At 38.8% G+C, this 15,999-nt stretch overlaps 1 protein-coding gene across 8 annotated transcripts in view; it reads left to right on the forward strand.

Annotated features, from left to right (window-relative positions):
• The window catches only part of LOC123826937 (LIM domain containing preferred translocation partner in lipoma), a 634,789-nt gene that overhangs the window by 378,027 nt on the left and 240,763 nt on the right, over positions 1–15,999 (forward strand). For 7 of the 8 annotated variants that reach the window (XM_045851156.1, XM_045851152.1, XM_045851157.1 and 4 more), the window contains one exon: positions 6,006–6,695. In XM_045851156.1, the coding sequence (XP_045707112.1) occupies positions 6,006–6,695 (690 nt within the window). Of the gene's footprint in view, positions 1–6,005; positions 6,711–15,999 lie in introns of those variants that run through there. The other variant, XM_045851158.1, reaches the window with a different exon arrangement.

A 15,999-nucleotide genomic window follows, 5' to 3' on the forward strand; every position in this document is an offset into this window, starting at 1 on the left:
GTCTACAGAATAAGGTCAACAGGGTTTTAGTATTTGAAAGGGATGTGAGGGAGAGGCTCAAGAAGGACTCCTAGTGTTCTCATCTGAGCAATACCTGCTTGAGAAAACCAGAACAAAAACTTGAAAAGTAGATTCAAGTAAGGTGATGAACAGTTTTAAACATGTTGAGCCTGAAGAGTGTATGAGACATTCAGTAGACACATGAAAGACAGTTGAATATTTGGGCTTTGCATTTGGAATGCAGATGAATTTTGGAGATAGAAATTCAACAGAGTCCTTGTCATGGAAGGACTTTTTAGTTGTGGGCATGGTTCTGCAAAGAGTGAATAGAGAGAAGAGAGGAGGTCCTGGGACAGATGAAGAGGATAATTATTCAGTGGCCATTGGGCAAAAATAATGACTAATTTCATCAATAGCAATTTTACAGAAAGATTAGAAAAGTACTTTTTAGCATAAAGAGCCTAAGTCCCTGCTACCACTCTTGAGCAGACATAGTAGTTCTTTTCTGTCTACCCCCTGGGTTTTCTATTACAGAATATAAAGATCTCTGTTCAAGAGCATGATAATTTGATTTTTTATTGCTTATAGTTTGACTTCTTCCAAGCTTATAAAACATGCAAGTCAATTATTAAAACACCATATGATTATTTTAATGGAGGTGTGCACAAAACCCAACGGGAGGATAAGTGAAGAACCATGGAAAGAACTTCAACATCCTTCTAGGGAAGCGAAGAACGATATTGCAGAAGAAGCACCATTTGATATGAGACTTGATGAATGTGCAGGCAGCTGTCAGGAAGAAGATGGCTATGCTTGAGCAGCATGGGAGAAACGGGGTGGATTTGTGTAGAATGGATCCCAGACTTTAGAAGGAGGTCCTGGCTGACAAAGAGGAGCAGAGACATAGGTGTACAGTCACTACACAAGGTTAATACTGCTGGAGTGCAGCTATGAGTGATGAAGGAAAAGTGAGCTGATGAGTGAGGCAAGGGCTAGATCGTAAAAGTCTTTAGAAAGTACATGGGAAATAAAACACAGGGGGTTCAATTCAAGGCAGAGTCATTGCCAAATTTGTGTCATCAGTGAGCCGCAATCAGATGTTCATGTTAGAGAGATCATGATGGTGTTTAATAAGAGGAGAATTGAGAGAGAAGTGAGGTTGGATTATAGTAATAAATAGCTTGGGGAAGTGGTAAAGAGGACCTTATTCGGGGAAGGGAAAGCAAAACTGGAATAAAATGCAGGAATGTGAGAAGTAATCAAGGGTTATATATAGATTAGGTTAGGGGTATGTGTGTTTGCTTGTGTTTGTACGTGCAAGTGTACTCAAGGGATGGGTGGGCAGGGGTAAGAGAAACAGATGAATGTAAGATGTTTTCCAGGCTTTCGCCAAAAGGGAGTTGAGGATCTGCTGTAAGAAGTGAGTGTGAGGTGCTCACATAGCCCCTTTCATGTTTTTCTTTCATGGCCACACCAGTTCTGCCCAGGAATGGAGACAGCCATTCAACTGTCACTAATTATGCTTTGGCCCCTCTGCCATGCAAAGCCGGGACATGAAGACATGTGCCATTGATCCTATAGCACTATCCTCCTCTGATTAACTCCATAGAGCTTTACACATTGAACATGTTTAAAAGTAATTAATGGAAAAAATAACCACATAAAAATACTGCTACGTAGATTCAAATATCAGAAAAAATATATATACACACACAACACATAGCTGTATGAGTTTAACTTTTAAATGTACTTGATTTTCAAAGTGAAAATGTTAAATCATGATAAAAACATTAAGGATTCCTGTGAAAAAGAAAAGAAGAAGTGAAATACCAAAAATACATACTTGGAAGTGCCAACTAATCCAGTAAGTAGAAAAAATTCACTATGCATTTACTTGAAAATGTGGCCCTGGAAAATGTTGCCATAGCTTTCTTTAACCATGAGAACAAAAATAAATATGCTTTAAAATGATTCCTGTTCTTTACCACTTCCACCTCCAATGAGATAAAGAATGTGAAATTGAAAGGGGAAAATATAGCTAAATGTGCTATTTTCACACACATAGTTATGATATAGAAAATATGTATAAACATGCCGGCACATACACAGCAGAATTCATAATAAAGTTGTGAGAAACCTTCTTATTCCCAGAAGAGGATTCTACTTGCAAGTTATTTCCTAGAAGAAAGCGGTGGCTCCTGGAATTGTGCCTGATGCCTTCCTTCAAAGACAGGGATGTTTGCTCTGTGTGTGTGCGTGCCCACGTGCATGCAGTCCAGTGCGAGTGAGTATGTATGTGTTCACTAAGAAAGAGAAAGAGATTTGTGAAAAAGTTGCTTCTAAAGTGTGAGAGCTACATAAATCCTTGTTTTTCACCTTATGGAGGAGATTGATTTTCATTTTCAAAATATGTGACTTTTGAGGCATCTGTTTTGGGGGCAGACTTCTTTACAGCTGCAGCAGAGAGTATGCTTGCCATTAGCCAGTTGCTCAGTCACTATCTCCATTTATAGTTGGGTTTTTTAAGTGTTCCAAGTAGGAACTCTGAGTTTTTGCTGATCCTGAGTCATCAAATAAAAGCTTTATTCTTTCTCTCTCATTCAGTTCCATCTATGCTCACATTTTTTAAGGTTGATATGATTTACTAGAAAAATATGACCCTCTTAACTGAGTATTTATTTTATAATTTCTTAATAAGTTTATTAATAAGAACACTGCATCTCTTCCTATTCGGTGCTATTGGGACCACCTTATGGTATAACAAGAAGTTCACCCTACCAAGACAAGAATATTTAGGTCGCTTAAATTACAAAAGTAAATTGCAAATCTTCCCCCTGAAAGACTTGTATTTAAAAAGGGGAAAAAAGAGCCCTGGCTGGTGTGGCTCAGTGAATTGAGTGCCAACCTATAAACCAAAGGGTCACCAGTTCGATTCCCAGTCAGGGCACCTATCTGGGTTGCAGGCCAGGTCCCCAGAAAGGGGCACATGAGAGGCAACCACACATTGATGTGTCTCCCCCTCTCCTTCTCTTTTCCTTCCCCTCTCTCCAAAAATAAACAAATAAAATCTTTTTTTTTAAATGGGAGGATAAAGAAACTCTTTTCAACAGCATCCTACAACTTAACAGAACTGAATCTAGAATTGCAAAGTCCCTAGGAAACTGCAGTTGTGACCAATGACACATGGGAAAGATAGCTATAACAGTCCAAATCCCATAAAAAAATTATGGCACACTGAAACTAGCTCCTCTCTTGGAGTTAATTTATAAAGGAATTCTGTACATAGGCCCATTTGAGTACAGAGAAGCCTTAGGAACAGAACAGTAATCTGAGACTGGCAGAGTCAGAATTGTCATCTCTTCTAGGCTGAAGGGGACCAGGAGAAAGAGCAGCTATTTGAACCAGGAAAGGTGTTCTAGTGGGGAAGTCCTAGAGAGGACCAGTACTAACCCTCCTTGGCAACTGGAAACTTGCCAGCAAACATGTGTCCCAAGGCTCTATTCAGTGTCAACAGGGGCATTATTGTTATCTTGGTTTTGACAGTGATGCATTTGGCCATCCACCCATTCAATGATAAAAGCATAGCCTAGTCACTGTGACAATAAAATATATTTCTCATTTCTAAGTTTTCCCTGGTTGGTGGTGATTTCCTATCTAGGCGACAACCACTGGAAATGAAATGTTAACCAAATGTCCCTGGGGATGTTTTCATCTTTATCTCTGGATCAATCTAGATCTCCAGAAAGCCCAGCCAAGGCTACCAAGGCTAAATATCTGTGATGGTGGGGGCAAGAGAGCTGCAACATTCACAGCCCCACGTCCACCTAGCAGGCAGGATGGGGAAAAGAGAAAAATAGGAAGGGATGGTGCTTATGTCAGGTGAGCCCTGTTTTTCACAAAAATGTTTAGTGCACATCTCATTGGCCAGAACCATGCCACACAGCAGCTTCTACTTACAAAGCAGTCTTGGGAAGTATTTTAAGTGGGCACATTGCTCCCCTAAACAAAATTGAAGTTCTTTGAGTAATGAAAAAGGGGGAGTGTTATGATGAGGAAGCAATTAGTAGCATCAACTCTACGTGTCTACTATCTCTTGTGGCTTGGTGTGGGTAAATGAAATAGAGTAATATAAAGTGTTGCATCCTGTCTTCCTATACATACTATAATTTGCCTGGAAGTTATCAAACAACAGAATTAGAGTGTGGTCACTTATTTGTTATATTAACAAATCTTATCAGGATTAAAATTTTGTACCATTTGCATATTTGCCCATTCCTAACAGACTAACGCTTGAGGACAAAGTTTTAGATCTCCAAGTTTTCCCTAAGCCTTTACTTGTCTTCCATCATAATTATAGCCTCCTGTACTTCAGAAGTAAGGCATTTTCACCTTTGTGTCATTAAGATATTCCTATGACATTCAGGAAGTATATTTTTGTGTGTGATGCCAAGATATGGTTATATTTCATTTTATTTGTTCAATTACATCTTACATTCAATATTGGTGTACAGCACAGTGGTCACAGTGGTTAAATATTTATATAACTTACAAGTGACCCCCCAATAAGTCTAGTACTCATATATTCTTTATGCTGTACTTTACATCTCCATGACTATTTTTGTAAGTAAAAATTTGTACTTCACCTTCTTTACGGACACCCCCAATTTCCCTCCCATCTGCTATCCATCAATCTGTTCTCTGTATTATGAGTCCATTTCTGTTTTGTTTGTTTTGTTCTTTAGATTCCACCTATAAGTGGAAACAGACTGTGTTTGTTTCTCTGATTTGTTTCGCTTAGCATATACCAACTAGGTCTGTTCCTGTTTTTGCATATGGTAAGATTTCATTATTTTTCATGGCCAAATAACATTCCATTATGTAGTAAGTAATTCTGAGTTGAACAAATGAATGCAACCAACCTCAGGAAGATATTAAAGGAGGAGGAGGCTGCACTTGAGTTATCTTTGGTAAATTACTCATTGACAAGAATCTTTGGTCTAAAATTTAGCATCTATTGGTTGTGCTGTTGTGTTTGTTTCTCTCAACCCCCCTCTTTTCTTTTTTTATTCCCTCTGATGGGTCCTCCATTTTTCTTTTTCTAGCACCTCCTTTTAGCACTAGGTGACTAAGTCTTTGGCTAGTTTGACCGAGAGCATGGCATTCCATTTATTTTCTTTTTACATTAAAAAAAATTGCCAAATCTAATGTCACGAATCTTCCTCCTTATGCTTGTTAACACTATTATAGTTTGCACTATTATATTTAAGCTGTTTTTCCTCCTTTGAATGGTCTTGGCACCTTTGTCAAAAATTAATTTAACATGCATTCAAGGGTTTATGTCTGGATTCTCTATTCTATTCCATTGGTTTACTTTTCTGCCTTTATGCCACTATCACACTATTTTGATTATTATAGTTGTATAAGTTTTGAGATTGGGCATTTTGAAATCTCCAATTTTCCTTTTCTTTTTCAAGGTTTTTTTTCTTTTGGCTATTCAGAGTCTCTTGAAATTGCATATGAATTTTAGGGTGGATTTTTCTGTTTTTGCAAAAAAGATGCTGTATTGACTTTGAAAAGAATAGTATTAAATCTGTAGACCACTCTAGGTATTATTAGCATCTTAACTGTATTGAAATCTTCCAACCCCTAAACACAAGTATCTTTCTATTTATATGTCTTCTTTAATTTATTTCAGCCACGTTTTGTACTTTCCAGTGTACACGTCTTTCACTTCTTCAGTTAAATTTATTCCTAAGTATTTTTATCCTAATGTTATTATAAATGGAATTGTTTCCTTGATTTCTTTTACGGATTGTTCATTGGTAGTACACAAACATAACTGATCTTTGTGTTAGTCTCTGAAGTCTCAGAAGGCAGAAACCATGCTGGATTTGTATTTTGTAGAGTTAATACAAAAATAATAGTTGGCAGTTTTTAATTTAAAAAAAAATTTCATTAGCAGTAATCTCTGTCCTTTTCTTTTTTCCGTCTCTCCTCCATTTTAGGGCTCTACTGGTATTACAGCCTCTCCTCCAGTCTCCACCCCTGTCACAGGGCACAAGAGAATGGTCATACCAAACCAGCCCCCACTAACAGCAACCAAAAAGTCGACCCTGAAACCACAACCTGCCCCTCAGGCTGGACCCATTCCCGTGACTCCGATTGGAACACTGAAACCCCAGCCTCAGCCTGTCCCAGCCTCCTACACTACGGCATCCACCCCATCGAGGCCTACCTTCAATGTACAAGTGAAGTCAGCCCAGCCCAGCTCGCATTACATGGCTGCCCCTTCACCAGGACAGTTTTATGGCCCGGGGCCAGGGCACCAGAGCTATAACACTCAACCAGTGCCTGTGTCTGGGCAGTGTCCACCTCCTTCTACACGGGGAGCCATGGATTACACATATATTCCACCACCAGGACTTCAGCCTGAGCCTGGGTATGGGTATGGTCCTAACCAAGGGCGCTATTATGAAGCCTATTGCCCAGCGGGGCCTGCATATGGGGGCAAAAATGATTCTGATCCTGCCTATGGTCAACAAGGTCACCCCAATGCCTGGAAGCGGGAACAAGGGTACACTCCCTCTGGGTCAGGAAACCAGCACCCTGCTGGCATGTATCCGGTTGCTGGTCCCAAGAAGACATATATCACAGATCCTGTTCCAGCCCCCTCTGCACCACCACTGCAACCAAAGGTAAGAAACTCATAAATACAATGGTGGGAATAAAGGACTGCCTGTTCAGCTTGCCTTCCCCAGAAAGCAGAGCCTAAGGCAAAAGTGTATATGCTGCTTTTATTGCATTAGAAAGTAGAATCCCGAGGAAGCCTGAGTGCCATAGAAAAAGAGGGAGATCCTACGGGGGATAGGGAGTCATGCTATGGATATGGTTATTGTTTATTACCAAGTGCATCTACGTGTTCAATCTTGAAAGATCGTCTTCCAAAAGAGCGTATGAACTGTAGCAGCTCAGGATAATCATTTTGTGGTGGGAAAAGGGAAGATAATTTATCTTCCAGCTCTTTCTCTTCTTTGACCAAGGTTCTCTGTGAGTCAGAGACTTCCTCACGCCTAGGCTTTGCATTTACTTGGGCACCAAATAGTTCTGTAGCTTCTCATGCCCCACAGGGACAGGACATCATCACATCTGGAGGTGAGAGGAACACAGGGCAGCCATGAGTCGAGCTGCTGTCAGGTAGGGTGTATGTGACGGTGGTTAGAACTCAAGCCAAGTTGGTACCACAGTGGCTGCTAGGACATGAGTGGCCAACAGCCCAGGAGACAGGTGAGGCGAAGGGCTGTAAGGTAATGCAAACACCTTGTCTAGTTTCCTTTGGAAGAGGCTGCTGCAGTAAAATGAAACTTGTTTATCGCCCTTGTCAATCCACATTATTGATCCTCTAAGAAGAATCTTACTCTCTAGTTTTTAAACCTATTAGACAATTTTTTAAAGTTTTTTTGAGTTTTTTTTTTCATTGTTTGATTTACTTGCAAGCATGTATGTCTTTTAAGTCAATGCGTTCAATTACTTCCCTTTCAATGGCTAATGATATTACACATGCCTACTCAGTTACAACTTGATTTTCCATGAGTATTTGAACCAGCATGACGTTTCCTTTCACCAGGACAAGAAGAACCAAAGAGAATTACTTGGAAGGGGTGAGATAGATACACCACGCTGGTTTCCAGCCCTTGGGTTGGAACGAAGCTCTCCCTTCCTTTCATTTAAAGCTGTGAGAATCAGTCATCAAAAATAGTTAGAATATGGTATCTTTGAGAGATGAATTGAAGGTCTCTATATATTTTTAATACTATATATATTTTTAATATATAAAAGGTCTATATATATTAACACGTTTGACATTGTCAGTGTACAGACAATCGATCACATTTTCAAAATGTAACAGAAATCTGTCAGGTCCTTGCTCTGCGGGCAGTGTGTTTATTAAACCATTATTTTAAGATGAAAGTGTCTGCTCTATTAACGGTGCTCCAAAATGAATTTTGGGCTCTTTAGAGGAAAAGAAGCCTTCCAGAAAGTGGGGGCACTTATGAATCCCCATTACTGGAAACTGGGCCAGCCATGATCATTTTCCAACATAAAGTTCCCAGGTTTAAACGTTGTGTTTTTGAAACATTGCTCTTAGAAAGCCTTTCTTTCTACAATCTCTTTATGAAAATAAATGTTAGGTTTGTTTGCTTGTTTTAAATAACGTTTGTCCAAAATAGCCAGTCTGTATATGCTCACCTTTTGTTAACATTACAGTGTTTTTGCATTAGTCCTTCCAGTCCCCAAAGAAGCAATCTAGAAAAAAAATTGGGTTGTTCAACTTTACTTCACTTTGGTGCAAGTGCAGTAACTTCTCTCATGGATGGTTACAAGCTTTGGTTAGGATAACTGACATTAACACCTAGCTCAAATAGGTGTGCAGTTTTGCTCCATCCAAAGCCTCCTGTTAGAATGGCTGCATGGTGATCCTAATGGAAAGAGGGGCCCTGAGTTGTGTAAGGACCCTGTATCAGCCCACCTGGGGAAACAGACATGAGACAGAGCAGAATGTCTAGGTGGAGGGAATAATCTTGTGAGAAGTACTGAGCCAGGCACTGGGTTTCTTTTTTTCCCAAGTGTCACTGGGCACATTGAACAATCCCTCCTCATTTTAACACTGAACTGACCCAGTGGTGTAGGAAAACAGTTAGCACCCAGTGCAAGACCTGAATCTAACATGTTGGGTTCAGCCGCATCACTAGCATTTGGTGTTCACCACCTTACTCAGTGTAATGGAAGAAACTTTTATTAACCACTTTCCAGAAAGCATGACACTTCATTTCTCTTCTTTTTGTAACTGTTCATGATGATCCATTACATTATTATGGATTCTGGGTATCAGTGAATTTGATGTCATTTAAAAAATTTTTTTGAAATATTTGGTCTTCAACAGTATCATGTGTTTGAAAATCACATTGTGCATTTTAAAAATGAAAATCAAGCTGGTACATCTCTCTATGATTATTAAGGAGAGTGGTTCGAGGGTGATATTTAGCCATCTGTCAGTGTTTGGGGAAAGGGGAGAGTGGCTGATGAGGCTACAGATATGATCTGTGTGGCGGGGGCACTGGCGAATGAAGGGACCGGCTTTTTCACAGTTAGTCTTTCAGCAGAACACTGCTGTACTCAACTGCACCTGTGTACAGAGGACCTTATTGTCCCAGTATTGACTCTGCTTTGCTTAGTGATGTGACTACTGGCTTGAGAAATGAGCTCCTATGTCGAATCCCACTTCCTCCCGTGGCATTTCACTTAAAACTTGAGGAAAGACTCTAGACCTCTTTATGTCACGCTTCTGGCCTCAGCAAGGCGGAACATCATCTTCTCTAATTAATGAATGATTGCAAATGGCTTGGAAATTTCCAAAGGTGGAATAATTGCCAAGTGAGGAATGTTTTTACTGGCTTTCCTTTATTTCCAAACTTTAGTCCCTGATGGAAAACTTACCTTCATACCTTAAAACAATGATCTTTTGTTACCTTGAGACATTCTGAGGAATTTGACATTTAACCCATTAAGGAAAAAAAGTTTTTAAATGAAAGAAGTAAATCTCCCCTATATTTGAGATGAATTGCTTTAATTTTCCCACATCATAGTACAATTTAAAAGAAGATGAAAAAGGAGGGAAGCAGCAAAAAAAAAAAAAAAAGGAAAGAAGGAAAAGAAAAAAGAGAAGAAGAAAATGAAGAAAGGAAGGAGATAAAATCAGACCCTGCAAGTCTGGGAGATCGTGGTTGTATTTGTGTTCCTATAACGTGCTGAGCAGTGAATTTGCATGCCACAGTGGGCCATAATGTGTTTCCTGTACCATCTGAGCTGAGTTCCTTGAAAAATATTGTTATAAGCAAGTCTTTGTAAAGGAGAAATGTTCCCTTTCTACTGAAAATCCTCTTAAAGAAACAGTGGGATCTTTCCTCTTTGCTGTTTTACAAAAGCTAACATCTGCGTGTTGTTGTGTAGTTCACTGAACTCCCGTCCTGCGCACTATCTTCATACCCCCGTGCAGTGGGATGTGTGTTTTCTCTCATATTCAGATAAAGCCAGTCATCACTCTCAGGTCCAGAGTGGCAGGGCAGCTCTGGCATTCACTTCTTTGTCGTAAACCCTATCTGTGTCAGCCTCTGGGCAGGGAAAGAGACAGCTGTTTGCCCTGTACTGTGTGAAAGGCATTGAAGCTCTGCATCCCTGGAAAGGTATGAAGGTCCACCTAGTGTGGGGGTTAGATTAAATTCTAAAATCTTCTATGATTAAAAAATTTCCTTGAAAAATCCTTCAGGAAGACGAGTCCTTGGATAACAACAAACTACCTTTCAATAAACCTAGAAAAGTTGTTATCTCTTTCAGAGTTAGAACAGGTCACTGCTCTTCATTTAGTTTTTGAAACTAGGGATATTTAGTAAGCCGAGAAGAGAGCCAAGGTAATGAAATGCTGGGAGCCAGTGTTGAAGGGTCCCTCAAACCTGTAATTTGTTAAGATTAAGAATATATTTGAGAGTATTGATATAGTAGCATTTCAAACATTCAAGAAATATCAAAATGTTCCTTTTTTATTGTGGAAAACAGAAGGACATAGATTTTGATTTTGGGTGCATTGCAAAGAATTGGTGGTATTTTGGAGAGAACTATCTTTATGTAATCCCTGTGCTAACGCTCTCTCAATTCCAGGATTAGAGAAACAGAGGAAGAGATGCTAGGATGAGGAGAAAGATGGATGTGGACATATGCCTCAGGGCTGTTGACAATACCCAGACGTGCGTGAAGATAGGAATGCTTGAGAGAGCTGGTGACAGTAATATTAGTTATTCTTTTTGTGCAGGACTTTTTCCATTTCCATAGTCCTTTGTGGACCTCACCAAATCCATGTGATTAAGCACAGACGTTTCTCTCTCTCATAATGTTGAGGGCTCAGAAGCTCAGTAATGAGAGTCATTCACTCACAGGCGTATGTCAAATTTATGGGAGAGCCACAGCTCCAAGCCAGGTCTTCTGAAGATTGTCCTCATGCTTTTCCCCTGGGAAACGGTGGATCTTGGCATCACCAGCCACTGGCTGTGGCTCCACTGAGGCCCATGTCACAAGCAGATGTCTGAGTGGTCTCGGGCAGTTGTGGTGCAGTGTCATGAGATCAACAGTTGGAGGGGAAGCACCCATTAAATCCCTCCCAGGCACCCAGGCCTGAGGTCTTGGAGTTATACTTCCTCTTCCTCATTACCCATGCATAATTTGTCCCAAGTTTCTTTCTAATTTCACAATATCTGAAATCTACTTTCTTATCTCAATCCCCCTTGAGGTGGCCCTAATTCAGTTGTCCTCATTTCTCATCTGCACCATTGGAATGTCCTCTTAATGGATGTCTCTACCTCTAATCTCTCTCTACACCTGTTCCTTCTACACAGGCTACCAGATTAATCTTTCTGCCATACAGTTCCACCCTTGTCATTAATTGTCTTTAAAAAAAAAATAAACCTTCTGAAGTTTTTAGCCACTTGTGGAGTGGATTGAAACTTCTGCCTGGATTTCCACTCTTATCTTACTTTTTTAAGCATCTGGGCTTCCAGCTAAGAACTTATATTCCTAGTTATTTCTCATCTCTCTAATTTTGGTTATGGAGGGTTTTTTTTTCCCTTTCTGGAATGCCTTCCCATGCCTCCCTGAAATAAATAAAATATTTCACAATCAAATGTGATCCAACAAGAATGAACTAAAATTGTTATCCCTTGTGAAATCCTTTCCTTCTCCTAAAATTGAGTTGTACCTTATTTCTGTTATTCCTCTGTTGTGGAAGTTTTCACACTCTGAACTACACTAAAATGAGTTAATGAGTTATATACCTGTCTTCCACCAGCCTCTGCCCCAGTGTCTGTTAGGCCCGGAGAATTATGGGGTAGAGATGGTATCTGAACAACCTTGTTTGCCCCACAGTAACTAACACATTACATAATGCATTCTTGTTTAATGAGGGTGCTTGAAGAAACTTCCTATGTCCTAAAATAAGGAGAAAGCCCTGCTTTAGAACTTAGCAGGCTGTTCAGCAAAATGCCAAAACCAAAGCTCCTTTACCAGATCAGTCTAGGTGACCTAAATAACAAAAGCATTGTCACATCAGCAACTCAGTATGCAGAGCAGCTAGGTAGTTTCTCAGTTCACTGTTGCTTTAACATTTTACTTTCCGTCGGGCATACATGTGTTTATGTGCGTGTCGTTATGTACACAGTCTTTTTTATATTGTGCACCTTCCAAATGTCCGAGGAATTTGTTGATTCATATTTTTAGTAAACTTTTTTTAGGTTCACTTTACATGCAATAACATGTGTCCATTTTAAGCGTGTGAGGCAGGAAACTTTTGACAAGTGTATGTACCTGTGAAATCACCACCACAATCAAGATGGAAAACACTGCACCTGCCACAGGGCTGCCCCATGCCCTGTTGCACTAACTGCCCTTTACTCTTAGCCCCAGTCTGCTTTGGAACATCCATCCATCATTGTGATCCCTTCTTGGATTTCATATGCATAGAATCATACAGTATGCACTCTCATCCCTGGGCTGCTTTTACTCAGAGTAGCTATAGTTTTTTAGGTTCATTTATGTTATTGTGTGTATCAATAGTTCATTCATTTTATTGCTAAGCAGTGTTGCATTACATGAATATATATTACATTTTGTTTATCCATTCACTTGTTTTGAGGCATTTGTTCATTTTTACATTTTGAGTTAGGAATGAAGCTGCCATGAACACTCGGGTACATGTCTTTGTACATACAGAGAGTTTTCACTTCTCTGGGATAAATAGCTAGGAGAGAAGTTGCTGGGTCAGGTAGGAACTATTTAACTTTGTAAGAAACTGCCTAAATGTATCCTTTACATTGTCCCCCGCTGTGTGCGAGAGCCACAGTGGCACCCCCGTCCTGCTGTTGTCACTCTTCTCCATTTCAGCTCTTTCTTGCTGTGCAGCTACATCTCGCTGTGGCTTGCATTTACATTTTTTCTCTTACTAATGATCCGGATCATTTATTTATCCACTTATTGGCCATTTGTATATCACTTTTGGTGAAGTGTCATCAAATTTGTAAGCCATTTTTTTAATTGGATTGTCTCTTTTTATTGAGTTGTAATGGTATATGTTCCAAATAAGATTTCTTAGATTTATGTATTGCTGATATTTTTTCCTGTCTGGGACTTGACTTTTCATTTTCTTCATGTTGTTTTCTAAAGAGCATAAGTTTTTAATTTTGATGAAGTTCAGTGTATCAGTTTTATCATCTATAATTTGTGCTTTTTGTTTCTTTTACTATGCTTATCTCCTAATGGTCACAAATATTTTACTCTGTGTTTTCTTTTAGATGTTTAATGGTATAAACTAGGGTTATGATTCACCTCAGTTTAAGGTCAAAGTTTATTTTTTCTTATTAGGATATCTAGTTTTTCCAGCATAACAATTTGTTCAAAAGACTCTTCATTCCCAATGAATTACCTAAACACCTTTGACAAAAAGCAATTGACCACATGTGTGTCGGTCTATCTGTACTCTCTCTGTTCTCTTCTCTTACTTTGTGTATCTATCCCTAGGCCAATGCTGTTATCTTGATCACTCACTTTAATAGTAGGTTTTGAAATCAGACAGTGTTTGTTTTCCATATTTGTTCCTTCCAAGGTATTTTAATTATTCTAAGTCCTTTCCATTTCCATATAAATTTTAGCATCAGCTTGCCAGTTTCCACAAAATAACCTGCTATGATTTTGACTGAGATTTTGTTGAGTCCATGAATCAATTTGAAATAACTAATATCTGAACATTAAGTCTCCCAAAGCACGAACATGGTATATCTCTCATTTTATTTATGGCTTCATTAATTTCTTTCAAAATGTATTGTAGCTTTGCATAGAGGTTGTTAAATTATCCCTAAGCATTTTATGTTTTGGGTGCCATTGTAAATGATGTTTCTAAGTTCAGTTTACAATTTTTTGTCATCAATATATAGTACAGTTGATTTTTTTATTTTGACTTTGTATCTTATGACTTAGTAAACTTAGTAGTTTTACTAAATATTTTTTAAGACTCCTTGTGCTTTTCTGTACTTTTCTACCTGATCATTTCATCTGAAAAAATTTGTTGATTTAGTTGCTTAATTTCTCCATGGATAAGCCTCTATCTATGAACTTTCTGTGTTTGGAAGATTTACTTCTTGAATGAAGAAGAAACAGTTTCCTACAAATTTGAAGGATGTAAATTAGAAAAATAATAAACCTTTACTCTTCATTTATCTAGACCAGCTTATTGAAACTGTCAGACATAGAAGTGACCTTCAAAATCATTAGGTTATAACCCCTCAGATTTACAGGTAAAAAAACTGAGGCCTAGGGAGTTACAGTTAGTAAGTGGCAGATTAGATGAGATAACTAACACTGCTTGTGTACCACAGTTCCTCTCTGCATTGCTTTAAGACCAGTGACATCGGAAATACTAGACCTTTCAAGGCATAATAACTGTTCTCACAAAGAGCTTATATCTTAGCTTTATTAAGGCCTCTTAATAACAGAAAATGGCCAGCATTCTAAGGATCCTTGTTCTGTCTCACAATTGCTCCCGTGAAAAGACTAGTTCTTAGAGTTTGTATGATTTTGACTTAAATCATAATTTCTTCTTTCTGTGATTTCAAGGGCCACTATCGAGATGGATGTCCTAGGATGCTCAGAGGCCTGTGAATAGTCATTTTACTCATCATTTTAATAGATTTTGATGTTTAAAAATATACCAGGTCCCTAACCTTCCTGGAAAAATAAATGAATCATTTTAGCAAATGATTCTAACAAAATGTAATTTTTTGTGTTTATGGAGTGAGAGAACTCAACATCAATTTATTGGTGCTTTGCTTTTTGTTTTATCTTAGTTCTATAACAAAACAACCACCCAACTCATTAGTGTGTCCCTCTAGGAACCTCATTTCCTACTTAGCCAACTGCAGACACTCAGACTCTCCTATTTCGAAGGAGAGACCAGAGTTGTTCTCTTTCCCAGCAAACGAAGAAGTTTGGTCATTGTTGATGTGTCAGGAGCAGTGGCCAATATAAACATTTTGAAAGATTGTACACACAGAGTATTAGGAGATGTCTCAGAGTAAAAGTCAAATACTTGACTTTCCAAAAGTGCCATTGTCCCAGAAATAAACTTTTACTTGTTATTTTAGCTCTTTGATTTTCTGTAATATGGAATACCCAACTTTTAGGTGTAGTCTTAGCATATAATATGATGTTTGTTCTAGTTTATCTGCAGAATTGAAAAGAATATGCAAAAATCAACTAGAACTTAGCCCATTCTCAAAAAGCTTAAAATCCAATAGGGAAGATCAGATATGTATTATTGGTGCCACTGGCCTCTGACCACTCCTACCTTTTTATTCATCAATGTGATGTATTGTAAAAATATATAGAACTAACATCCCCACTATATTAGACAATAAATCATTTCCCCCATGATCAGATACATAATAAGGACAAATTTATTCACACAGAACAAGAATTGCAAGAGCGCTAAATGAAAGGCCCCCAAAAAGTCCTAGTTGTCTTCAGAAGAGGTAGAGTGAATTAATTTTGCAAGGCTTTATGTAGGATGTAGCCAGCACTAGTCTTCGACCAGTGGAAAGGGGGAGGTGGGAAAGTAGATAAGATGAGATTGTATAATGATCCAGAACTTCTAATGGCTGGGGAATCTAAAGATCTTTTCCATTTTTTAAATATATTTTATTGATTATGCTATTAGAGTTGTCCCATTTTCCCGCCTTTATTTCCCTCCTCCCTAGACACCCCCTCCCACCCACAGTCCCCCCCTTTAGTTCATGTCCGTGGGTCATATATGTAAGTTCTTTGGCTTCTACATTTCCTATACTATTCTTAACCTCCCCCTGTTTATCTCTTATCCACCATTTATGCTCCTTATTCTCTGTACTTTTT

The sequence above is a fragment of the Phyllostomus hastatus genome, unplaced genomic scaffold (assembly GCF_019186645.2).
Source record: "Phyllostomus hastatus isolate PE091 unplaced genomic scaffold, TTU_PhHast_1.1 phas_contig_86, whole genome shotgun sequence".
NCBI lineage: Eukaryota > Metazoa > Chordata > Mammalia > Chiroptera > Phyllostomidae > Phyllostomus > Phyllostomus hastatus.